The 26449-nt window shown below is 48.4% G+C and overlaps 1 protein-coding gene and 1 non-coding gene across 5 annotated transcripts in view; one reads left to right on the top strand and one right to left on the bottom strand.

Moving 5' to 3' along the window:
- WDR25 (WD repeat domain 25) overlaps positions 1-26449 on the top strand; it is a 173937-nt gene that overhangs the window by 124596 nt on the left and 22892 nt on the right. For all 4 annotated transcript variants that reach the window (XM_064292976.1, XM_064292977.1, XM_064292978.1 and 1 more), the window contains exon 4: positions 8263-8393. In XM_064292976.1, coding sequence (XP_064149046.1) covers positions 8263-8393 — 131 coding nt within the window. The remainder of the gene's footprint in view (positions 1-8262; positions 8394-26449) is intronic.
- On the bottom strand, positions 6099-6218 carry LOC111750225 (small nucleolar RNA SNORA32). The gene has a single exon (XR_002785378.1). It is a non-coding gene; the product is annotated as a small nucleolar RNA SNORA32 (small nucleolar RNA).

Below are 26449 nucleotides of genomic sequence, written 5' to 3'. Positions count from 1 at the left end.
ACCTTTTCATGAGTTTTACAGTAGTGGTCTTACATAATATTTGTCCTTTTGTGATTGATGAGTCAATCTCTTGATATATAAAAGAGAGAAGCCAGCAGAGAGACAGGGAGACCTCATGCTACCAAGAATGAAGAACCACGAGGGGAGTTCATCCTTTGGATTTGGGATCCCTGCACTAAGAAGCTCCTACACCAGGGGAAGATTGATGACAAGGACCTTTCCCCAGAGCCGGCAGAGAGAGAAAGCCTTCCTCTTGAGCTGGCGCCCTGAATTCAGACTTCTAGCCTTCTGGACTGTGAGAGAATAAATTTCTGTTTGTTAAAGCCATCCACTTGTGGTATTTCTGTTATAGCAGCACTAGATGACCAAACACCTGCAAACCCTACTGGTGGCTATTGCTGAGTGCAGCAGTACCACCCAAGGAAAGAGGGCCAGCCTTTCCTGAGCACGAGCTGTGGGCCAGGCACAGGCCACGGTTGTTATGTCACTTGTGTCAGCCCCACCTCCACTGTCTGGGTGCAGGTACCCTGGCTGCTGCATTCTTCAGATGAGGAAACTCGGGGCACAGAGAAGCTGAGGATTTGAACTCCAGGCCGAGCTCTTCCCGATGGCCCCTCAGAGCGCTACTTCCTGCCCCACCTCAGCAGAGGTGCTTTTAAAAACGCACTTTAGAAATAGTGTGTGAGTAATATGAAGACCTGAGTGCGTGTATGTGACAGAGATCAGGAAGAGGGAGAGGGTGAGTGGGAGAGAGAGAGAAAACTTTGGAAAACACACAAAAAGTATAATGAAAAAATGTATGGTGACGTAAATCAAAATCACCGACATCTTAGCTCAGGGGCCTGTCCTTCTGTGGCCTGAGCTGCTTGATGATTCACTGAACCCTCGAATCTCACAATTGGTGAGGACATTTCGTTGCCAGCCATCCTGGGCAGGGTATTAGTTCCCTGGGGCTGCTGTAACAAAATTCCACGAAGTGGGTGGCTTTAAACAACACAAATATATTGTCCCATAGTTCTGGAGGCTGGCAGTCTGAATTCAGGGCGTGATCAGGTTGGCTCTGTCTGTAGGCTCCAGGGGGACATCCGTTCTCCTCTCTCTCAGCTTCGGGGAGCCCCAGGTGTTCACTGGCTTGCAGCTGCCCCGTAACTGAGGCATCACGTGGCATCTTCCCTCTGGGTGTCTCTGCGTCTCTTCTCTTTTACAGGATACCACTCAGGTGGGATTAGGAACCCCCCACTCCAGCCTGACCTCATGTTAACCTAACTGACAACATTGGCAAAGACCTATCTCCAAACAAGGCCATGTTCACAGGTACCTGGGATTAGGACTTCAATATGTCTTTTTTGAGGGACACAATTCAATCCACAGCAGCAGACTTCTTCCCCCCTCCCCACCTCTTCTTCACGAGGAAGGCAGAACCCAACCATGCAGAAATTGCGTGGGCTGGGTTTTGTTTTGTTTTTTTAAATAGGTAATAGAGTCCCATGGTTTAAAACCCAGAAAGTAAACCTAACTGTGCAGTGCGACACCTCACAGCCACAGGCCTTCCTTCCTGGGGCAGCCGATGTGCATGGTTTTGGGATCCCTCTTCATCGTATCTTGTCAGCCACAGCAGCATTGTCAAGCAGTAGCCCCCACTTCCTTCTATACCTGTCCTAATGTGGGAGCTCCTACAGAAATAAGGGCATTCCACCTTTCATGGGGCGGGGGGAGCCTATTAAAAGCAGTGGCTGAACTTGGTATATAAAGGAAATTACTACCCCTACTCCTCTTTATTCTGACAATTACCACCCCTGCTGATTATCAGGCCTATGGTTTGCCTGGGGCTCACTGACTCTCTTACAGACATGATTTCTAATTCTCACAACAACCTTGTCAGGCAGGTTCTATTGCCCTGACTCTACCTGTGAGGATAGCATGGGCCTGAGAGGATTGCTGGTTGAAGCGCATCCCTCAGCTCAAGGGAACACTTCCCATGCGGGTCCCTCTGACTCTGAGCCTGGACCCTTCCCAGGACCCTGCCCGGCTCGTCAAGATGGCCCCTGTGTCTGACTCTTAGAGTCTGATTTGGAAGTTAGTAAGCTCCTTTCTCGTTAACTTTGAGTCAGGATGGTTAAATTTACAGCTGGCTGAATAACTCCCAGAGGGCGCGTGTAACGATATTGATTTTAGCGAAATGAGTCATGTGTCTACTGCCTTGGAACACAAGCTCAATCACCATGAGCCAACAACATAAGCTTTCCCTTGTCAACATTTTTCCCACATGTTCTTGAGCCTGTGGATGTGAGCAAAGAGCTAAGGAGAGGGAAAGGTCATGAGTAATTCGTGAGCAGGTGAGTTGGGGTGCAGAGAGCTGGGCCCTGGGATCAGTCAACCCTCTACCCTACTTGTGTGACCCTGGGGAAGTCTCCTCACCTCGCCCAGCTTCCATCTCCCCAGCTGTGAAGTGGGTTCATCACGTGCTTCAGGGGGCTGTGGGTGACATGTGCAAGCTCCAGACAGGCCTGGCAGTGACAGGCCCTGACAATGTCATCCCCCATCCCCTGGACTGCAAGTTATGTGTCAAAGGCATCCTCTGAGCACCCCGGAGAGGGGGAATGAGCTTCCTTCTCTTTCTTGGGGACCTATACCGGGGTTCATCTGACCTCTATTGAGTGTATATTCTGTACCTGTAACTGGGCTGGGTGCCTGCAGTGCAGAGCAGAAGGGGCGCCCACAGGGATCTGGAGCCCTCTATGCCAGTAGGGCCCAAGGCGTGATGGTGGACAGCGGTGTTGCCCTGGCCATGTCGTGATCACCACAGGGCAGTTCCATGTCTCGTCTCTATGGATAAAGAAAAGATGAGGAGGCAGCTCCGAGCAGCTATCTGTCTGTGTTACCAGCTGCCTTTTCATAAGTCATTGGGGATATGAGGCATTGATAGCCACAATAATGCCCAGAGAACTAATCGAGATTTCGCATGGTGCTTTAAAAAATGTTTGCCTTAACGTCAATTTATTTTTTATTTGTATCCTTATTGATTCAAGTTGGTAAAGAGGTGATTTTTCCTAACTCCACGAGGATCCGAACAGTTCTTATACTGCTTGAGTTCATTATAACAATATCAATAAAGTCAGGGTTAGTGGATTAAATATTTCAAAACTCAATATCCTATAGTACACATACAGCGAGTAAATAGAATTTTCTATAACAAACAGGTAAACAAGTATGCTAGTCTTCAAGGCTAAAGATTATATAACAGCTAACCATTGTGTTTAAAGTAGCCTCGCCCAGGAGTGTCTGATAAACAAGCTACTCTGTTTGTGAAAAGGCACTGAATACGAACAAGCCTGACAAGAAAGGACCTTCGCCTCCGACGTGGCTAATGTTCGTGCTCAAGATGGGTTACTGATCAATGTTTTCTGGCCTTTGTCCGTATCTACTTAACGCAACGTAAAGGCCAGCCTAGTGCCATGTATTCTCAAAGCCTCATGACAAAAGCTCCCAAATCATTCATCTCTCAAGGTTCCTGCTGTTAAAACTTGCATCCCCCGGTTTTCGCTTTTAATTGAACCAAGGCTGAATTTAATAATTTGGGGCTTTATTTTTCAGTGTGTAATAGCATCCTTTTGTTGATTGCTGCTTGCCTGCTCTGTAGAATGCCTTATGTATGACGGTGCATTTAGCTGCATTCATGAGGACCTGAGACACAGAACTGGAGGACCTGCCCAAGGTCCCTGTGCTGGAAATGGTGGAGCTGGGGTGGGGACTTGGTCTGTGTGGCACTTAACCCCTCTGCTGTACCACCTTCTGCTTTGAGCATCATACCAGACAGTGGTGGTTATGATCCTGATTACTGAGCCGAAGTCTAGCTCTAGACGTCCTCACCCAGTGGAATTTTCCTGTTTGTGTTTTTCATTAAGTACCTGGAAGCCTATGAAATATTTAAAAAATCTTTTTGCTTCGGACCCTTGTAACAAAGAAAACTAGTAAAGGACTAGTTACTGTAAGTAAAAGCAGGAGAACAATATGAACTATGACTTGTCTTCTAAATGGAGGATTTTAGTGTTTCAAAGATGTGGATTCTCCATCTCTTTAGGGTGATGAGGAAGAACAACATATTCAGACACGCATCTTTCTTTTTTTTTAAGAAGAAAAAGTTTAATCACTGTCTTCTAGCAGCTCAGTTTTCATTTTTCCTCTCATCTCTTACTGTCATTGTTGGCACAGTGTCTTACTACACTTCCTGAAGAAAACATATAGCTAATAGACTGCTGTTTCTGAACCTAAGCGTATGGTTATGTGCCGTGGTCCAGGCAACAAGGGCGTGACCTTCTCCAGGCAGACAGAGTGTGTCCTTCCCTTTGGAGTTCCAAGTAAGCAAGAAGTTGACCACTGAAAAGTTCTCAGCAGAAGGCTCAGTGGTCACCATCATGGGGACAGATCCCTGGCTCACCCATCCTTCTCAGTGATGGGGGGCCACAGCAGCTGTGCTTTCCTTTTGTGTTGAGGGGAAGTGATGGTGACCCTCACCCTCAGGCTTCAGATAACTCCTCAGGTGCTTAGCTAAAGCAAGTATCAGAGGCCTGTGGCCGCAGGTACCATGCCCATTCCTGGGTGCCTCCAGCAGGCTCTGCTTCTGAGTCTTTGAGGTAAGCATGCCATGTTGAGAGTGAGGCAGTGTGGCCACTCTGCTCAGTTTTCCTTGGTTGGGGGCTGGGAGGTTCGTGGTTTGCTAACTAGGCACGTATTTCATGGCCAGTTTACCATATCACCAACTGTCTAGCTTAAAAGGAGAGAAGGAACTTGGGTTCCAGATGAGTTTCAGGAAAGACAAATAAAAGTAAGCTTGAGGAATACCAGATTTCCAATTAGACGACTTCACCCAGAAGCTGTGCTTTGTCTGAATGTGTTGCTTGTCTTGTGGCACTAATTGGGAAGCGGGGGAGGGGAGGAACAACTCCCTCCTAATTCTGCTCATTTCCCTGATGACTAAAACACAGCTTGTGTTAGTAAAACAATATTATAACGAAAATGCTGGTATGATTTAAAAAGTTGCCTTACTACCCTTAAACCCACTGCCGTCAAGTCGATTCCGACTCATAGCGACCCTAGAGGACAGAGTAGAACTGCCCCGTAGAGTTTCCAAGGAGCGGCTGGTGGATTCGAACTGCCGACCTTTTGGCTAGCAGCTGTTCCTTTTAACCACTGCGCCACCAGGGTTTCCTACTACCCTTAGAACCACTCATTTCGTTTCGTTTGGTGAGCCTTTTCCCAGCCTTTGACCGCGTCAGCTCCTATTTCATACTCTCGTAATTAAAGAAACAGGTATCACAGCGTTACCCTTATTGCCACAAGCAGTGTGTGTGGTCCTGCTTTCAAATGGCTTTTTACCATCCCATTAGGCAAAGGCTTGTATTTGACTGAACCACTCTCCTCGGCTGGGCAGGTAGGTTGTTGTGCACGTCCCTTCCCCATTCTGGATTACGTGACCTGAAGTGGTTGCTCTGGACAACACCTGGCATGAAATAGGATGAATATGGTGGCGTAGTGGTTAAGAGCTATGGCTGCTAACCAAAAGGTCGGCAGTTCGAATCCACCAGCTGCTCCTTGGAAGCCCTAAGGGGCAGTTCTACTCTCTGCTATAGGGTCGCTATGAGTCGGAATCGACTCGACAGCAACAGGTTTTTTTTTAATGGAAGATGACTATGAAGAGCTTGTGTTACATGTACTGTATCTTGTAGCAAAATAGTTAAAGGCTTGTTGGACTTCAAGAGGTACAGAGTCTTCATTTCCAAAAACTCAGGTGTTCCCAAAATGTTCCCTGATGACAAGTATCTGTCAGTTGTAGGTCCCTAGAGGATACTAAAAAAAAATCTACAGACAGTCATCTCATCAAGCTAAGGCTGATGTTTTAGCAAAGAACCAGAGAGTAGCTGCTCTTCAAGGAATTTCAATTATGGATAGATTTTTTTTTTTATCCTTAGCACAAGAAAATATATAAATTCTGTTTTATTGAGTATAAACAATAAAGCTTAGAGAAACTAATATGTGGCTTAAATGATATTTCTATTGGTGCTGATCTAGGCAATGGAAATGAAATAACGAAGGGTATAAAATGTTCCCAGCTGGTTGACTGCTAGCAAGGTCGCAAAGAGAAAACCTAGTGGGAGGTTTTTATTACCGTCAAGTCCACAGCAAATCAAACTGCATTCTAAAAGCCTTGGTAATGACCTTTGGAAAGATCATTTTGAAAACAGATGTTTTTCATTGTTTCCATCGTTAAGTGATTTTTGTTGCCAAAAATGATGTGGGTGGGTCACCTATTAAAAACTCTAATATCTGTACCCTTAACCTGGGAATGGAGTCCTTGGGTGGCACAGATAGTTAAGCACTTGGCTGCTAAACAGAAGGTTGGAGGGTCGAGCCCACTCAGAGGCACCTCAGAAGAAAGGCCTGGCAATCCACTTCTAAAAATCCAGCCACTGAAAACCCTATGGAGCACAGGTCTACCTTGACACACTTGGGGTCATCATGAGTCAGTATCGACCCGCAACAATTGGTTAACCTGGGAACAGTGTTTTTCTAGCCTGTTGAAGTCTTTTAAGTGAAGATTTCTGTGGCTTTTGAACCAATGTGTTAAAAATATGAAAATGCAATACCTTCTGATCAGTTGCAGAGCCACTATTTGATGTCAGGGGAAATGGAACTTTACTAGCAAAATTCCTCAAGATTTTTTGCATCCTTGGTTGATGGAAGTGGAAGACATCTCATGCGTCAACAGTGGTGAACATCTTCCATTGGTGTCCATGTATCCCTGGGAGGGATCTTTGTCAGCTCTGCCAGTGGGTCAATGCATAAAATGAACCTGGAACCAGACTTGGGCCAGAGGGAATCCAGATATCTGTGGGAGTCTGTTGATGTCTCCTCTGGCACGGTTCTGGTGGGCACGGGTCAGGAGGCGCCATGTCTGGTGTGTGAGTGCTGTGTGGCTGGCTGGCTGGCCTGGTGAACACGTGTCCAGAGGGCCTCCTGGGGCCAGGCTGGTTTCACCGTGCTGCTCAGTGGGGTTACGTTTCAGCAGATCAGAATCACACTCAGTGCTCTGGGGCCAGAGCAGGGCTTCACACCATTTGTTCCAGCTCGAACCCCTGCTGAGAATTCACATTTCTAACAAGTTCCTGGCTGAGAATTTGCATTTCTAACAAGTTCCCAGGAAGTTGTATGTAAGAATCACCTGGGGATCTTGTTAAAATGTAGATCCTGATTCAGTATATCTAGGGAGGAAATACAAATTCTCAGGGGGGGACTTGTTAGAAATCCAAATTCTTAGCAGGGGTTTGAACCAGAATGAACGGGTCCAAAATTCCGGACCAGAGGTAGCACTGGGTGGTGGGGGGTGCGTGGGAGCCACGGCCCCCATGGTCTGTGCTCAGGGCAGGAGACTCACACTTGAGTCTGATCCTCCCTGAACTATCGGTATCTCTAAAGTTTAGGTAGCTTACCTCCCTCCAAAAGACCACAGTGATAAAAAGGCCTTTCTCACCACATATATATATGTATACGCACAAACATTTGCACAATGCCCACAAGCACCTTGCAATAGTTTTAGGATAGACGTGTAAAGGACAAGAACCATCCCGAGTCCTGGAGAACCAGTGAGACCCTGATGGTCCACACCACCCTGTCCATTCCAGAGCCGGCTGCTGTGCTATTACACCCCGTCACTGCCCCCTGTGTCCTGTGCAACCACCTGCCATGCTCTGTAGCAAGTCACCCATTGGTTCTTATCGCAGCGTGATTGTAAGATAGCTGATCCTAAAAAGAAATCACTTTGGAATAATCTTGGTTTTTGTTTTTAGACTGCCAGATAAATAATCTGCTGTATTAACTGTGCCGCCTTAGAGATGTTTCTTAATCTCTCTGAGCCTTGCTTCTTCAACTGTAAGGTGGGTTTAGAGTTGTAGTGTGGCTTAAATGAGCTAATACAGGTAATGCCTGCAGAACCCCTACAAGATGGCATTTTCTTGGCTCCGCCTAGCTTAGCCTTGGGGAGAATGCAGTTAGCCAAGGTGGCGGGGATGTGGGGGTCGGCCAGGGAATGAGGGTGAATATCACTGCTGCCAATTTTGGGCTTCCAGAAAGTTTTCACTGGGGCACACTAGGGCCTGGTGGGCTGTGTTTGCCCATGGTCTCCATACCCGATGACATCTTAGTTTTAAGATATTTCTTTTGTGGTCTAAATGTTTTCTAAGCTTCTCTTCTCTTTTTCTGTTGTAGGGACCCAGCTATTTCGTGGTCAGAGTGACTTTAGAATCACTGCCTTGAAATTTCATCCAAAAGACCACAACCTTTTTGTCTGTGGAGGCTTCAGTTCCGGAATCAAAGCTTGGGACGTAAGGACTGGCAAGGTAAGCACACCCCCCTGCATCCACAGGAGAGCCCTGGGCAGTCTGAAGGGTGGGGCAGGCAGCGTCTATATACAGACCCTTGAGATGGAATAATTATCACTTCGTACTTAATCAGTCCTATGTGTAGTTGTTAGCTCTTTCGAAGGAACATTCTTGAATTGTTAGACTATTAAAACATCACAGGTGCAATTCTGCACAGCATGTTACTAAAAATATTTATTGAACCTACTGTGTGTAGCTGCTGCCAGATGGTACAAAATGAGTCAGCCTGGGGTTAGTCAAGGGAATAATGAGAGGATACAGACAAGCCTGGTACAGGGAAGTGCTGTGTGTGTGGTGTGCACGTGTGCGTGTATTTGTGTTGTGCATCTGAACGTGCATGTGTGTGTGTTGTGTGTGTGTGCATGCATGTGTGAGCTTGTATTGTGTGTGTGTATGTGCGTGTGTGAGCTTGTGTTGTGTGTGTATGTATGTGCATGTGTGTGCATGTGTGAGTTTGTGTTGTGTATGTCTGTGTGCATGTGTGTGTGTGAGTTTGTGGTGTGCGTGTGGAGGCGAGCGCGTGTTCAGAGGGGTAAGTACTTTCAGCTGGGTGAGGGGAAGTCTTAGTGGGTGGGTTCGTGGGGTGGTTGTGTGCGTGTGTGTGGAAGTGAACGGGCATTCAGAGGGGTGGTACTTTCAGCTGGGTGAGGGGCAGTCTTCTTAGCAGAGACGTGTTTCCCTTGAGGCTTAATGTCTGGTCATGATCATTCACATGAAGTGATTTCCACCCCACCTTCTGCCTCAACCTGCTGCTCCCACTGCCTTTACCAACTCAATAAATTTCGACTCCATCCTTCTAGTTGTTCAGGCCAAAAAGTCAGAGTTGTCCCATTTCTGTTCTTCCCCCACATCCAATCCACCAGGGATGCCTATTGCTCCACCTTCGGGGTGCGGCCACTTCTCCCTGTCTCCGCTGCTGTCCTCTGGTCTCAGCCACCATTGTCTGTCACTGCGATAAATGTAGCTGCTTCCCGTCTGGTATTCCCCTCTCCCCTTTTCTGTTTTCATCCGAGCAGCCAGAGTGGTCTATTTAACGTGGTCAAATGTGTCACTTCTCTGCTCAGAGCCCTCCAGGCTCCCATCTCACCCACAGCAAAGCCAGTGGCCCTACAATGGCTCACAAGGCCTGCGTAGACTTCCCCCAGCCTGCTAGCCCCCTTCCCTGTCCTTGAATACACCAGCACACTGCTGCCTCAGGGCCTTTGCACTTGTGGCTCCTTCTGCCTAGAAGGTTCTTTCTCTAGTTTCCTCTGTGGAGACTTGCTCCCTTCCTTTTCGGGGCTCTGCTCAAATGTCACTGTTCCATTGAGGCCTTCCCTGACCACCCTATGGACCCCCCTGGCATTTAACAGTCCCCTGTGCGGCCTTATTTCTCCTTATAGCTTTATCACCACCTGGCATACTGTGGGCTTTACTTGTTTATTTACTTTTCTGTCTTTGTGCACTTGAATATAAGCTCTCTGAGGGCAGGGATTTATGTTGGTTTTGTTTGCTGCTGACTTCTAGACCTGACCAGTGCCTGGCACACAGTAGGCACTCAGTAAGCCTTTGCTGAATGGATGAGTGAGTGAAGGAGGAAGGCGGCCATGTGGAGCATGCAGGCATGGGAGGTGGGAGTAAGAGACGTCCTGGGGACTGGCGATGCGCTGCATTTGGGCAGGTATGGGGTCCAGGCAGTGAGCAGGTCTGGACAGAGAGGCTTTGAATACTGTGCGTCTTGGTTTGGATTAGCAGTAGGAGCCCTGGCAGGTTTTTGTGCAGGGACTGCTGGGATTTGGGCTGAGGAGGGACTCAGAAAGGGGGAATGAGCCCTTGGCCTGGTGGCGGTGGAAGAGATGGAGGGGTGGAGATGCCAGTGAGGATAGCCAGGGGAGGAGCCACGGGCCTGAGTGTGAGGGAGCCCAACAACTCTAGGACAACTGATCTTCAAGATCTGAGAAGTGCTGCCTTGGTCTGAAGGAGGCACACATCCTCTTGAATTCTATGGGGTAGTTCATGTAAAACTTGCATGACTTTGACCTTGAAAGAAGGTGAGAGTGTCAGAGCGTGTCCTCCACCATCTGGGAGGCCAGCCTGTGCCCAGGGCCTCACGGCCTCAGCATGGCGTGTCTTTATGGCCAGCATCCCACCCCTGGGGCGTGCTGCCTTACAACAGGTCTGGAAACCTCCGAGGCTTAGAGTCAAGGCTCGCATCCACACCTTGGCCTGGTCTTGTGGAAGGTGCCTTCCCATCTGGTTGTTGAAAGGGGCTGCTGGTTTTGTAGGAGAACCTAAAACGGAGACCCTTTTCTTTAAAGGGAGTCCCTAGGTAGTGCAAATGGTTAATGTGCTTGACTGCTAATCAAAATCTTGGAGGTCGAGTCCACCCAAGGTGCCTCAGAAGAAAGGCCAGGTGACCTACTTCTGAAAAAGCAGCCATCGAAAACCCTACAGAGCATAGGTATACCCTGACACACATAAGGTTGCCATAAGTCAGAGTCAACTGAAGGCAACTGGTTTGGTTTTCTTTTTTTTTTTTTGGTCTTTTTTTCCTTTATAGACAACAGGAAGCTTTGTCCATAGATAAGATCTTGCTTCAAGTTCTTCCCAGGTAGGAAAATTCAAGCACAGATGGAGGTGCTCTTTAAAAGAATCACATGCTTTTCTTTTACAAAGAAATTCTTTTTACAAAAATATTGGGAAAAGAGAGAAAAGTTACCCTTAAGGAAGTGGATACAGTGGGATTTTCAAAGAGCGTTAGAACTTTTATCTGAGGGGTAAGCGTATGGTAAGCGGATGAGAATATGCGTAAGTGCTACAGGAGTGGGTACCTCTGACTCATCTGTTTGGAGAGGGTCCATCTGATTACCAGCCTTCCTGAGGCTGCGTCCCTGAAAGGTGCGCTTACTGTTATTAGCCTCAAAGACCAAACACGTAAGAGATTACTCACCAAGGACGCCATCTGATTTCAGGGTTTGTTAAAAATATTGGATTTTCTCCTAGGGCAGACGCCAGCTAACGAGCTCAGGAAGCGCGGGGGGAGAAGCAATTAGAAGCAGATGTTGCTGTGACTGGTATTGGCATGTTTGTGAGTCTCTCCCAAGCTAATCATATGCGGGAAGGGATCTGTACAATATTTGTTTTTACTTTCATTTCACCAACAATCTGACGGCCTCTCCTCCCCCGCCGGGTCACAGGGCTTGTTCCGTTGCCATCAGCCAGCCTCGGGAGACAATGCCCTTTCCTGCTTCAATTACTTTGCCTTTGACAGACGTTGTCCAAGTGTCCCCTGTGGACTTGGCAGGATGACCAGAGAGGAAGGCTGAGCCCCCTGCGGTCAGGGGACCCCCAGCCTCTTTCCCTTGTGATTACTTGGCTGTACCCTTAGGAATGCTGAGCTCAGGCCAGGCACTGGGCTCTGTCCGTGGTGCTGACCTCCAGCCCTGCCGAGGGTGTGTATGCTCAGCTGGGGGTGAGCAGCCTGGCTCTTTCTGACTGCTTTCAGGGGCAATAGTTGATGGACACATAAGGGGCACAGACCTGAGCTTAAACTCAAGACAGTGCCCCCCTTTTAAATAAAATGGGAAGGGGTTATTTGTGATGAAAGTAATATGTCACCATTATGAAAAATTTGGAAAATATAGGGAAATAGAGAGAAAGGGTAGTCCAGCCAGCCAAAGGCAAAACTTTAGTAACATTTTGGTATTTTCCCTTTACTGTTCTTTCCCCTGTATTTTAAAAAAATTTTATTTATTTTGTCGTTGTTGAGAATATGGGTGATGAAACACCAACTCAACAGTTCCTACATGTACAATTCAGTGATGTTGATTGAGTTCTTCGAGTTGTGCAACCGTTCTCACCCTCCTTTTCTGAGTGGTTCCCCCCATTAATATAAACTCACTGTCCCCTAAGGTTCCCATCTGATCTTTCAAGTTGCTGTTGTCAACTTGATCCCACATAGATCTTAAAAAGAGCAAAATGCTCAAGGCAGACATTTTTCACTAATTGTTTGGTTTTAAGAAGACTTCAGGGGATATTGTTGGACTGTAGCTTTTTAAAAAAGAAAACATTGCTAGGATCTTATTTTTATGCACAAGTTTGTATAAACCCTTATAAGGGTTTTCCTTGTCAGTGCACTCTCCTAAAGGTTTTTAGGAGCATTCCTTTGACTCCTCGTGCCTCCCTGCCTTGCCCCCAGTACCCAGCAAAAGTGCCAGGCATAGCAGCTACTCAATCAATATCTGTACGTTGAGTGAATCAGATAAATGGATGCTTTAACTTATTAAGTCATTTCTCCATGTGCGACAGTTGGGGTATTTCAGATTTTTTTGCCATCTGAAATCAATAGATGTGAAGGCATAGATTAGAGATCAGCAAACTAAAGCCCAAGGCCAAATCCGGCCTGCCATCTGTTTTTGTAAATAAAGTGTTATTGGAACCCAGCCACACTCCTTCATTTATGTATCGTCTATGGCTGCTTTCTCGCTACAACGGTAGAGCTGCGTGGTTGCATCAGAGACCGTGTGCCCAGAAAGCCAAACATGTTTACTCCCCGCTGACCTGTGGTATAGACAGGTCTGGCTGTGATGCCTGTCGCCCTGTTGGTCGCTGGGACTGAGCCTCCTGATGTGGCTGATAAGGTGGGCGCCTTACTCTGTTGGGTGCCCCCTGTGGGAACTGTGAGCTTGCTGTTGTCAGTTGCTGTTGAGTTGATTTCGACTCAGGGAGACCCCATGTGTGCAGAGTGGAACTGCTCCATAGGGTTTTGAGGCCGTGACCTTTTAGAAGCAGATTGCCAGGCCTGTCTTCCAAGGTGCCTTTGGGTGGGTTCGAATTGCCAACCTTTCGGCTAGTAGTTGGGTGCTTAATTGTTTGCCCCACCCAGGAACTCCAGATGGTGGGGCCTGTTCTTCAGTCAGGCAGGTAGAAGTAGTTGTCTTCCCTCATTATAATCTTCAAACAAACTATCAAGGTCTAGTCCATTGTAAATTACTCTGTAAGAAACATCTTTGTACAGCTAGGCTTTTCCTTACTGGGGACTTATTTTCCTTAAGGATTGAGTCCAGAACTCTGGTGGCTGGGTCAGAATGAGTAAGCAGTTTTAAGGTAAGGGATGAGTTTCTGACAGCAGAGCTGAGGCAGAATGGATGACCCACTCACTGCTGGGGGATGAAAGCAGTGGCCAGAACCTTGCAGTGGGCCTAGAGAAGAGGATCTGATGGATACTGGGAGTGGGTACCTTTCGAGTTACTTGCCAGTCATGCAATTTTGTGATTCCTTAAGATGCCAAATGATAAATGTTGGGATCCTGGATTTCTTCAGCCTAGCCTAGTTCATTACAGCAAATGGGCTGACTGGCTCCCCTTTCTTCTTTTCCTGGCCACCCTCTGCCTTGGAATTGATGGTACCCCCATCACTGCAAGGGCCCGACTTCACCTCTAGCAGGTCAGAGGGTATGTGCTCCTGAGCTAGCCGAGCAGGCCTGCTTGGAGCTGGCTGGAGCTGGCTGGAGTTTTTCTTCCTTCCCAGCAGTCTGCTTGAACATGGGGTGTGATCTGGAACCAGGCCATCTGTGGTCCTGACCCCATGTCACTGTGGGCCCACTCTGCAGAAGTTCTGGTGGGCCTCCTGTGCCTCTGTCTGAGCTGCAGGCGGCCTGGGCTCTATCCTTCTCTGTCCCTTGCTCTGCTGGAGCCAACTTAGCAAACCCCTTAGGCAAAAGCCTCTCAGCCACAGTTTCCCCACTGGCATAATAAAGGGGCTGGACAAGGCCATTACCAAAGCAGGGCTTCTCAAACCCACACATGCACAGAAAAGCACTCAGGGTCTTGTTAGGGTGCAGGTTCTGTTTCAGCAAGTCTGGGGGTAGGTGGGTAATAAGAGCCTGCACTTCTAACAAGCTCCCAGCAGATGCCGATGCAAATGGTTTGTGCACCCCACTTTGAGAAGCTGGGTCCTAAAGGGCCTCTGAACTTGGAGGTCCCTTGTTTCCTCATGTGAGCTCCTGGGCCTTTGTCCCCAACTGGCCTCCACCACTTGTAGTCTCCCATAATAGCTCCTGACATACTCTTTACTTGACTGTGAATTCCTTCACCCAGCAGGTGTTTATTCACAGCCGCCTCATGCACCTTGTACCATTTCTGTGCCCCACCATCTCCCACAGGACCTGGCCCAGAGCAGGTGCTGGGAGTGACCAGGAACAAGCTGACAGGCGTACTTGCGGGAGCACCTCCTGCTCATAGCTTCAGTGGCGTGGACCTCCAGGGCCGTAGATCACAGCTGAGCTGCAGTTCAGCTGCAACTGGCTGTTCCAGAAGTGTGGACAGAGGCAAGAGGACTCGGGAGACCAGGCGCCAGGCGAGGTGTGGGGTGGTGGATGCCACAGCTCTTGACGTGGTCCCCAGAGTGACGTAGATGACGGTGTTTCTGGCCTCGCGCATGCCCAGCATTGCAAGCCCAGCCCAGTGCCCAGTCTCAGTGGAAGCTGTAGACTTTCAGAGAAGTATAAGACCAGCCCTCTGGGGCCCACCAGCACTGCTGCAAATACTCCAGGGTAGTTACCTTAAGACTCGCTTTAACATGACAGTGTACTTCGAATCAAACATTAAAAAAAAAGAAAAAGCTGTTGCTCTTGAGTCAATTCTGACTCACAGCGACCCTACAGGACAGGGTAGAACTGCCCCATAGAGTTTCCCAGGCTGTAATCTTTACAGGAGGAGATCACCAGGCCTTAACTCCTGCAGAGTAGCTAGCAGGTTCGAACCACCGACCTTTTGGCTAGCAGCTGAGCACTTTAACCATTGTGCCACCAGGGCTTCTTAATCAAGTTAGGATACATAAAAGGAGAAAATTTCCCCCCTTGCATCATGAATCGAATCTGTGAAAAGAACTTTAAAGAGGGTTAAAAATGAAATCATACCGCACGCTTAGCAAATCACCCTTTTGCAAAACTAAATTATGGAATCCCAACCTCAGCAAATTTCCTCTCAGTTGAGGCTGGATCCAAGTACTGGCAGTGGAGCAGCTTTGGAAGACCTAGAACACGTGGCTGCCAGAGCTGGCGAGCTTGGGTTCTGGTGGCCCCGTTCCTCTGCCTTTTCTGCAGGCAGGGCCGGCACGCAGCAGGTGGGGCTGAGTGATTCCTTCTGATATGTTGCTCTTACTCTCCCCCAGAAGACGAGGCACAGGTGCCCCTGGCTTTGCTACATCTGCTCCCCAGGCCCCGCTTGTCCTCTAACACACTGACTCCCCTGCTCTGGGATTGTCGTCAGGAAATGGCCTCTGATAGGCCCGCTCCCTTTTGCTCCACACACCCTGGTGCTGGTTTAACACGCATCATCAATATTTCATGCTTGTTCTACTTTTTTGTTTTTTATGTTTGTAAAGGGGCCTTTTGATATCCATATCTTGAGTCGGTTTCTGAACTCCTCCAGCCCTTTGTCCCAGACCCTGTGCAGGCATTATCCTGAAGTGCAGGTGACATCAGAAGGGCCTGCGTTCAGCCGTTATCACAGCCCTTCACTTGTATGTGTTAGGCCCCCTGGGAGGGCTGTGCCTAGTTACTGCCCCGTTCCCAGCGCCCAGCATAGTACTGAGCACGTAGTAGTACCGTTAAAAAAAAAAGAAAAACCCATCACTATCGAGTTGATTCCACCTCATAGCGACCCTATAGGACCCAGTAGAACTGCCCCATAGGGTTTCCAAGGCTATAAGTCATTACGGAAGCAGACTGCCACATCTTTATCCCTCGGAGCGGCTGGTGGGTTTGAACCACCAACCTTGTGGTTTGCAGCCCAGTGCTTAACTACTGCGCCACCAGGGCTTCGTGAGCACATAGTAGGCCCTCGGAAAGAAATTCGCATGAATGACTAATGGCCTTAACCAGACCAGTTTAAAAAACCTTGAGTAATTAACCTAGCTGGTAGAGCCACAACTCATTAATTTGCTCATCTGTCCCCGCTGCTGGCATTGTGAAGGGTAAAGGAGGGGAACAGTAAGAGCTGGGGGTGTGAGGTCGACGGGGCTGATGTACCTGTGCAGGATCTGAACTGCCTAGGGAGCGTACAACAGCCTGTCGCCCGGCCCCCACCCCGAGACTCTGGCTTTTTGGAAACTCCAGGTGATGCCAATGTCTAGCCAGAGCTGGGGACCAGGTCCTGGGAGCCAGGTCTGGGTGCATGGTGAGAATCCCAAGTGGTTTGTAGGTTTCTCCGGGTGAGTAAGGGCCCACCTGGAATTTGCATTCCATGGTGGTGGCTGTCTGGAAGGCTTGGTGGCTTGTCCTACTTGGTTCAAAGTGTCATCCGTTTTCATGGTGTTGCAGGCGGTTTGCTTATTTGCCCTAATGAGGTTTTGATTACTCTCCATTTGTCTCTTTCATCCATTTTATATTAAAAAGCCTTTTTATTTGGCCTCTGTGTACTTTCTGCAATTCTAACTAAGTTTTGCCTCAATCAAACTTTTTATGCAGATGGAAGCAGGAGGCTGAGGGAGGACGAGCTGTGGGGCACGGGGCCTGGACAGCTGGTGTGGAGAAGAGCACTGCCACTGCCCGCTGCGTGGCTTGTGGCTGCCCCTTGTCTGTTCCAGACTCCATCATCCCCATCTGCCAAATGGGGGTGCAGTGCAGAGTCCTGGGTGGTCTGTAGTCCCTTCAAGCAGCCTGTCCTGATGCTAGGTTACCTGCTGGGCATTACATTTATACTCATTCCAGCTTGTCCACCCTCACAGCAGGCCTGAGCGGGGTGCTAAGTGCTGCTGCCAGCCCATTCTACAGGCAAGCCAACTGAGGCCCGCACAGGTGCAAACCCATACAGTGAGCAGTCAGCTTGTTGGTCATGGGGAGTAAGACCTTGAACCCTGTGGCTCGACTCCCAGGCCCTTTAAGCCCTCTCTTCAGAGTCTCAGTGTGTTCTGCTCTTGGAGAAGCCTGCATGGGGCAGCTCTGCACTCAGATGGCCCCTCAGCCCTGTGGCGGGGGAGACACAACCTCAACGCCCCGTGACGCGGCCTTTCTGCCTCGCTCTATAGTCTAGGAAGGGTTCAGCTCACCTCAGGGGCATGCAGGGGCTTGGACCTTATTCCAAATCCCCCCTCTCCTTATTGCAGAAAGGGGGCACATTTCATTTATCGGTGTCACAAATGGTTACAAGCCCTTGTCACACACCAGGCACTGTGCCAGGGCATGGGGTGAGAAAATCCTATTAGGCACATCCTTGCCCTCAAGGCACCAGCTCACAGGGAGTGTGGAAGCCCATCACTGTAAACAAGCATTTCTTCTGATGTTTGATGGATTTATCAGCCTCATTAGCTACCTTCACAGGAGGCGGGGGAGCCCCTGGGTGTCTGCTGGGATGTCCAGAATTTTGGGCAGAGGCAGGCAAGAAGGAATTCCAAACCTTCCAGGCCTGCCAGCCCAGCCTAACCCTGTTCTTCAGTTTCACCCTACTCTACCTTTTTGGGGGCTGGGTTTGAAGACTTCTTTTAAAACCTGACACATGAGCCTGAGAACAGGTGCCTCACAACACTCAAGAGGGCCATGTCCCAAGAATTTCACTAGTGCCCCATTTGATGACTTTACACTTGGAATGCAGCAGAGTGTATCAGAAAATATAAGGAAGGCTCTTTGGACCTATAATGATTAAATACAATATTTGGACCAGTAATGATATAAATACCATATTCATATAGTTCTAATTTATGAATCTTTTATAATACATTTTGCTACTAAAGTAAGCTATATGCTACACTGAACACTTCTGTCTAGGTTTTCTTTTTTAACATTTTTATTGAAATTGATTGACAATTTTTTTTTATTTGAAAACATATTTTAGCCTCACAATAACTAATACTATCTAGGATATCATGGGTTTGATGCCGTAGTTATTTTTGTCTTAAAATATTTTAAAGTAAATCATTATTAAGTGTTTTTCTGGTAACAGCTTTTTTATGGTCTTTTTTATTATTATTATTGTGCTTTAAGTGAAAGTTTACAAATCAAGTCAGTCTCTCATACAAAAATTTATATACACTTTGCTATTTACTCCTAATTGCTCTCCCCCTAATGAGACAGCACACTCCTTCCCTCCACTCTCTCTTTTCGTGTCCATTTGGCCAGCTTCTGACCCCCTCTACCCTCTCATCTCCCCTCCAGACAGGAGATGCCAACATAGTCTCATGTATCTACTTGATCCACGAAGCTCGTTCTTCGTTCTAGTAACAGTTGAATTGAGATATAATTCACATACCATACAGTTTGCCTGTTTAAAGTGTACAGTTCAGTGGTTTTTAGTGTGTCAGCAGAGCTGTATGGCTATCCCCACCGTCTAATTCCAGAACATTTTAATCACCCCAAAAAGAAACCCTGTGCCCTTTCATTGTCACCCTCCAATCTCCCCGTACCCGCCAGCTCTAGGTTACCACTATTCTACTTTATGCCTCTATGGGTTTGTCTCTTCTGGACATTTCAAGTAAATGGACTTGCACAATCTGTGGTTGTTTGTGTTTGGCTTCTTTCACTTACATAATGTTTTCAAGAGCCACCCACGTTGTAGTATCTATGAGTACTTCATTTCTTTTTATGACTGAATAATAGCCCCTCATAGGGATATACCACATTTTATCTGTTCATCCATTGATGGACATTTGGGTTGTTGCCACTTTTTGGCTCTTATGAATAATGCAGCATTGAACATTTGTGTGCAAGTTTTTATGTAGATGTATGTTTTCATTTCTCTTGTGTATATACCTAGGAGCAGAGTTGCTGGGTCACATGGTAACTCTATGATCAACTTTTTAAAGAACTGCCAGACTGTTTTCCAAAGTTGCTGTACCATTATACATTCCCACTAGCAGTGCATGAGGGTTCCAATTTTTCTAAGTCCTCACCAACACTTGTTATTATCTGTCTTTTTGATTGTAGCCATCCTAGTGGGTGTGATGTAGTCTCTCATTGCGGTTCTCCTGGAGGGTTGATGTAGGACTATTCAGATTGTGTACTTCTTCACAAGCGAGCTTTGGTAGTCTGTGTTGCTCAAAGAAAAAGGCAGTCCCCAGGTTACAAATGAGAGCCATTCCTGAGTGTGCCTTTAAGAATTTGTCCATAAGTCAGAACAGGTGCGTATGGTTCTCACTTAGCCTTACTTCAGTGCAGGAAAAGGCTCAAAGCCTTTTCAATGATGTGAAATCTGCACGCACAGCAAGAGAAGGTGGTTGTGATGAAGAATTTGTTGTGAGTGAGGGTTGGTTCAATCTTTACGAAGTGAGGGCAAATTTACTTAACATTAAAGGGCAAGCAGGAGTTGTCTGAGGAGACCTGGTGGCGCAGTAGTTAAAGCTTGGCTGCTAACCAAAAGGTCAGCAGTCCGAATCCACCAGCTGCTCCTTAGAAACCGTATGGGACAGTTCTACTTCGTCCTATAGGATCACTATGTTTGTAACCTGGAACTTATTATATGTTAATTTCCTCTAAGTTGTAAAATTTATGAGCAGAAACTTGTTTGTAATATTCTCTTACTATTTTGATATCTTTAGGGTCTGTAGTGATGTCTCGTTTTTCATTCTGGATATTGGTATTTGTGTCTTCTTTCCTTTTTTTTTTTCCTAAGTCAATGTGGCTAGAGATTTCAGTGATTTTCTCTGTTGTTTTTCTGTTTTCAGTTTTGCTCTTTTTTTTTAGTTTCTTTTCTTCTGCTTGCTTTGGGCTTAATTTGTTCTTTTTTTTTTCCCTCCTAGTTTCTACAGGTGGTAAATTAAGTCATTTCACTTTAATGCTATCTATTGCCCTTTAAGCGCTGCTTTAGTTGTACTCCATACATTTTGATATGTTGTATTTTAATTTTCATTAAATTCAAAATATGTTCTAAAATGTCTTTTGACTTCCTCTTTGACCTGTATGTTACTTAGAAGTATGTTGTTTAATTTTCAGATATGTGGGGATTTTCCAGATATTTTTCTGTTATTTATTTCTAGTTTAATTCTTTTATGATCAGAAAACATTTTATATATTTCAGCTCTTTTAAATTTGTTAAGATTTGCTTCACGGCCCAGAATGTGGTCTGTTTTGGTGAATGTTCCATGTGCACTTGGAAAGAACGTGTAATCTAATGTTGCTGGGTGGCGAATTCTATGTGTGTCAGTTTGTTCAACTTGGTTGTTAGTGTTGTCCCGGAATTCTGTATCTGTCCTTGCTGATTTTTTTGTCTTCTTGTTCTCTCAATTATTGAGAAAGGGAAGGTTGAAGTCTCCAACTATAATTGTGGATTTGTATTTCTCCTTTCAGTCCTATCAGTTTTTGCCTCATGCATGTTGAATCTGTCACCACAGTTCCACTGGAGGCCTGCCCTCAGATCAAAGCTATCAGAGAAGATAAGAAAAAAACAAAAGGAAAACAGGAGTTCACCTCTGTACAGTTCCTTCTCCACATCTGTACTTGGAGGCTTCTCCCCACTTCACCTGCTTTCGTTTACTTTTAGAGCCCCCAGGTAGTTGTGTTTTGTGTTCCATCCACTGTTTTAGTCGTAACTGGTTTAGTTATAATCGGAGGCTATAGTGGGCTCACTCCAACTTGGCCCCAGGCCTTTGAACATATTTTTCCCTTTGCCTTGAATTTCCCCTTTGCCTAACTACATGCCACCTGGCCTGCTGGTCTCCACTGATGGCTCCTTTCTGTGAGCCCTCCCCTGAGCCAGTCTGTATTCATGCCCACATCCCCCGTAGCCTGACTCAGCCTGTATTATCTATTGTAGCTGCTTGGTGGCCTGTCTGTCCCCATACAAGCTGTGAGCCCTGCGAGGGCTGGGGACGTGGTGGCCTGGCTGGTGACTCAGTGAATGTTTCTGGAATAAATAATCACCCCAACCACCATCAGCCTACAGTGTAACTCTGAAAAGTCTTTATGACTTCAGGAAAGTTTGGGCAACTTAAATTTGTGCCACAACAAACAGCTCCCCCATTATAGATCACCCTGTTGGTGATAGCTCTGCATCTCAAGCAGGTGCTATTGCCTGCACCCTGTCGTGGGCAGCCTTCCTGGCAGCTGTAGCCACTTCTCACCACCCTGAGGAGGACCACTTGACGCTCGTTAGCAGATCTGGCCTGTGAGCTCGGAGAGGTGACAGGCAGTGATGAGGGGATGGCATGCCGAATCCTGTAATTAGGCTGTGCTGAGTGGTCCACTCGTTACTCCGCATTCAGAGAGGAAATGAGGGGTGGATGTCTCTCCTCACCCCTCTGTGTGCCCCTTTTACAGCTAGCAATTTCTCAGTTTTTAATTATAGTCTTTGGCTTAAAAAAAATTTTTTTTTTGAAAGGTCTGGATGTCTGGCTCGCCCCACTCATTTATTCATTGAGCACTTTCCGAGCACCTGCTACGTGCAGAGCATCTTCCTAGTTTACAGGATTCAGAGAAGCTACAGAAACACCTCTTGCCGGGCTGTTGGCACCAGCGCCCACCCAGCCACCTCCTCAAGTCAGAAACCTTAGCAGCAGCTTTGGGGTTTCCCTCCCCCGCCACTCCAGTACCTGTGGTTTCCTCTGTGGGGACCAGCACATGAGGCTGCACAGGTTGCGCACTGCACATGGGCACCCAGCCTAGGGCATGGGTGGGGCTGAAGCCTTGCCCCTGGCATGGATGGCCTCTGATGAGGTCTTTTTCTAACGTGAACCAAGGCACCCTTGCCCCTTCCCCTCAGGCTGGGCCCCTGCCTGATGACTTTGGGTCCTGTTTTTGTTCTAAAGTCCATGCTTTCTCCATCCCCATGGCCTCTTTCCTGGGTATGTGGGTCTGGCTCACTGCTCATCCTCTTCCATCTGCCCTGCTTCAGTGACTGTGATCTTTTGGAAACACCAATTCAAGCATGTCCACCTTTTGGTGCTGTTTGACTTCCCTGCCACGAGCAGGTATTAACTCTGATGAATCAAACAATAGAGACATTTTTTTTCTAAAGAAGATGGTGAAGAGGAGTTTGCAAAGGAGCAGCCAGAGACCTTGGCCAGCCGGGAGGGCTGTCCTGGGAGCCTTGTCTGTGGCTGTAAGAGGGGTGGGCTGGAGGGGCCTGCCCACTGCTGACCAGGCTGCGAGTCACTTGGGAAGGCTGTGGGGTCCACTCTGTGGCCTTGGAGGGCAAGCAGCATGCAACGGTAGGGGTGTAAAAGGCAGTTGGAAAACTAGGGGTACATGTGCAGACCACTGTTTGAGAGTAGAAGGCAAGCTTGGGGGAGCTGGGCCAGGAGCTTGTTCTCTAGACATTTATTTGTATTATAAACGTAAAATATGTGCTTTGTGGGAGGCTTGGAAAATAGGAAAATGTGAAGAGGATAATAACCCACTAAATTTCAGCCCAGTGATAACTATCACTGACAGTGGGTACTCCTCCTTCCAGAATTTTTAAGCATTTATATTTTACATTTTTATATAATTTTCCCCCAACTTAATATCATTAGCGTTTCCCATTTTGTTAAAAAGTTCTGGATGAAATAATTTTTAATAATTACTGAGTATACCATAATGTATTTACTCATATTTGTAATATTTATGATATTGGGTATTTATAAAAAATCCCGTTTGCTTTATTACAACGCTAAGGTGGACTTGCTCAAAGAGTGTGCATGGTTTCTAAGTTCTCTATACCCCTGCCTGCCTCCTTCCCAGAAGGGATTCTTTACCATTGACCCTGAGGAATGGGGTATGCTTGTTGGTGTGCTTGTTTTTAGCACAGATGAAGCTTAAGAATGCTCACCTCCATCCAGGGAGGAAGGAGCTGATGCAGAGAGATGGGCTGTGGGGTAGGAAAGGGTGGGATGGCTGGGGAGGAGGCAGGAAGGAAGTGGGGCTGGGCGCCCGGGCAGACAAGCAGGGAGCCCCACTTCCTCCCAGTGCCCCATCCTGGGCCGTGGATATGAAGTTTGTGTGTTCTGGTTACAGTTCACTCAGATCTTGTTAGTCAGGCTAGCCAAGTACCTCAGTATCCATATATTTATTGAGTGTCTGCTGTATACAGAACTCAGTATTTGGAGTCAGGCATGGCAGAATGATTGGACATGTACAGTTGGTGGTAGACAGAGGGGCCCCCATGATGCCAATGGAGGGTACCAGCACTGGGGAGTGGGATCCCCACCAGAGGAGGAGTGGGTGATCTGGAGGGCCTGGAGAGGCTTCTCAGAGCAGGTGCCTTTTCCTCTCAGGAGGAGTCCTGGGCACACGCCCCAGAGCTCTGTCAGTCAGGGGTTGCTCATCCGTATGCCGTGTCCAGAACCTCCAGTTTGTAAGCTGCTGGACTTTTCACAATAGTCACGAAGCCAAAGGGGCCTGTTGTTTGCAGGATGCAGCCATGCCGCTACCAGTGTGGCCCTCTCAGTTACCACGGGCAGGAGCGGCAGGAAAACTCATCCCAGTTCAGAGTCACAGATGGGGCGTGAACACCCAGAGCCCCTCCAGCAGGTGTGGCAGGGCTGGCACCGGAGGCCTGCCCTGGCTCCAAGTCCAGTGCTCTCATCCTCCTCTGGGAGTCCTGGGGCCCAGGCCAGAACTGCAGAGCTGGGCTGCTCTGCAGAGTGAGCTTTGCCTGCTCAGGCCCCACCCAGGCAGCAGGGCGGCATGGTCCTCCAGGCAGGGCCCTTTGAGTCCCCTTGTCCACCAAGGAGGAGAAGGGGCATGACACATGGGAGGCTCCCACACCCAATCTGGTGGGACAATGCATGTGCCTGTGGGGTATGAACACAGGAGGAGGCACACGGTGGGGGGCTCTCCCATGCTCCCTTCCAGAGGGGTGGTTCAGGGCCCACTTGGGCCTGGAGGAACCCTGCCCTCCTCTCCTCTTCCGCCAGGTGCTGGCTGCCTCAGTGTCGTGGCCTGAGGCAGGAGCTCATTCTCTTCAGCCTCCTTCCTCCAGGGCCGGGGGTGCTAAGGTTGGCCTTGGGCATGGGGTGGGGGTGGGCACAGGGGCAGGGAGGTGGACAGAGAGAGGCATGCTGGGCATAGGGTGTGCCTGTGGCCCAGTTCAAGGCTGGTTCACCATGAAGCCGCCTTTGCTCCATTGAACCTGCTGTCTCATCAGACAGCTCCCCTTCTCACTGCCCTGCGGGGCGGAGGCAGGCTGAGCAAGGCCTGGTGTTTTGGGGCCCCACAGTTTGGACTCTGGCCCATGCAAGTAAGCCCCACAGCCTCCATTGCTCTTGTCCAGAGGAAGACTGAGCCTCTGCCCATGACCCCATTGCCTCCTGAGGATGGGGACGCAGGAGGAGGTGCTGGCCCATGTCGCTGTGGCATGGGGGCCCTGGGGCTCCTCAGCATCCCAGTCTTGGGGCTAACCGTGTTGTTAAAATCGAACTGTAATTCTTGGCTTCATTATCAAGCGAGGAAAACCAGTTTTCACTTGAGAGGATCAGCAGTGTAGATACATATGTAATTGTCTCTGCTTTTTCTCCCTTTCCGTCGTGTTCTGTATCCATAATTTAAAAATCTACAGCCTCCAACTTGGCGGTTTTCTGTGGGGATACTCAGATTCGATTCAAATCCAGCCAGCACTAATTGAGCAGCTACCCTGTGCCTCGTGCTGCATGCTACAGGGTGGGGGGGGGGGTCAGGCGCGGATGTCGGGAACAGATTGTCATGACCTTGGCTCTGTGGGTGGGGCATGTCACCTCTCTGAGCCTCAGTTTCCTCATCTGTACAGTGGGGTATAACCCTGACTTCCCAAGGCAATCAGGAGGATTCAGTGAGGCCATGGGTAAAGCATCTGGCACACAGGTGTGTGTCACATAGTAGGTGTTCCATAAATGCTACTTGCCATCTGGGATTTCTCAGACGATGCTTACAACAGGGTCCTGTCCTCCACTGCTTCGTAGTAGCTGGCAACCGTGAGGTGTTCTCAGTTTGGCTGAAAGCTGAGCCGAGACTGTACATTTCCCCCAGCCAGACAGCATGCCTGAACAAAATGTCAATTGCCTGTGCTCTTGGCGGAGAATGTTTTAACCCACTGTGGTAACACAGGTCATCTTGGGCTGATCAGAAGCTCTGTTATGCATTCTTCTGTGTCTTTGATTAAATTTTAACACAGGGAAATGAATAAATTATTGCCGAATAAGCGTGGAGCTCAGAATGTGTGGAGAACCTGAGACAGGACCGTAGGGTACACGGAGACAGGAAGCAGAGCCCAGGGTGCCCAGGAGCTGTCTGCGGTCCTGATTCCCACACGGGGGAGCTGGCCAGTAAATGCCCTCTAGACAGAGAGGGAGGGGCCGCTCAGGGCCAGTGGGGGTGGGGAGTGAGGGTGGTTCTCTGGGGGCTCCTGGAGAGTGAATCCCACTTGGCTACTTCTCCCCAGTGCCCCGCTGTGGTCTGCCCCTAGGCCTGGGCCCTAGCACCTGCCCCCTTCCTCCCCAGCCAGCTCTTCAGGCTGTGTAGTGTGGCTCACACCCAAGAAGGCTGCCCTTGGGGGATGTTCTGATGTTCATGGATCCAGTGAAAGTGCCTGAGACAAGGGAGGGGCAGGAAGAATCCCCTCACTGCGCTGACCCCCATCTTCTTGCCAACCCTGGACAGATGTCGCCGGCCTCCTATCTGAGTTGTCTAGGGGACGATTTCACAACCCTTTTCCCCACTCTCCCCAGCTCCCCACATTAGGTACCCCATTCTCTGCTCTTCTGGTTGTGTGGCCTGGCCTGAGGCCCCCCATTCTCTGTCCCTCAGTTTCCCCACACCCCATGACCACTAGTGGCCTTTGTGGAGCAGAAACGCCTATGCTTTAGCCACGAAACTCTTGCCCAGCCCAGCCGAGGCCTTCATGCTGTGACCCGTCACCTCAGTCTTCTGGGTTCAGAGGGGCTGGGCAGCCCCAGAGAACTTACAGGCTGCCCCCCCGCCTGCTGGCTCCTACTGTGTCCTGGGACTGCTCAGTTTAGCTGTCTTTATCAACTGACTTGACACACACTTGTTTAATTATGAGTCAGATTTGACTCGTTGGCAATGGGTTTTGTTTGGCTTGTGGTGGAGCCTCCCTGCCCCACACCTTGAGCTCACAGGGTTGAGGGAACAA

Source organism: Loxodonta africana, chromosome 10 (genome assembly GCF_030014295.1).
Source record: "Loxodonta africana isolate mLoxAfr1 chromosome 10, mLoxAfr1.hap2, whole genome shotgun sequence".
Classification (NCBI taxonomy): domain Eukaryota; kingdom Metazoa; phylum Chordata; class Mammalia; order Proboscidea; family Elephantidae; genus Loxodonta; species Loxodonta africana.
This window is presented reverse-complemented; position numbering and strand designations above follow the sequence as displayed.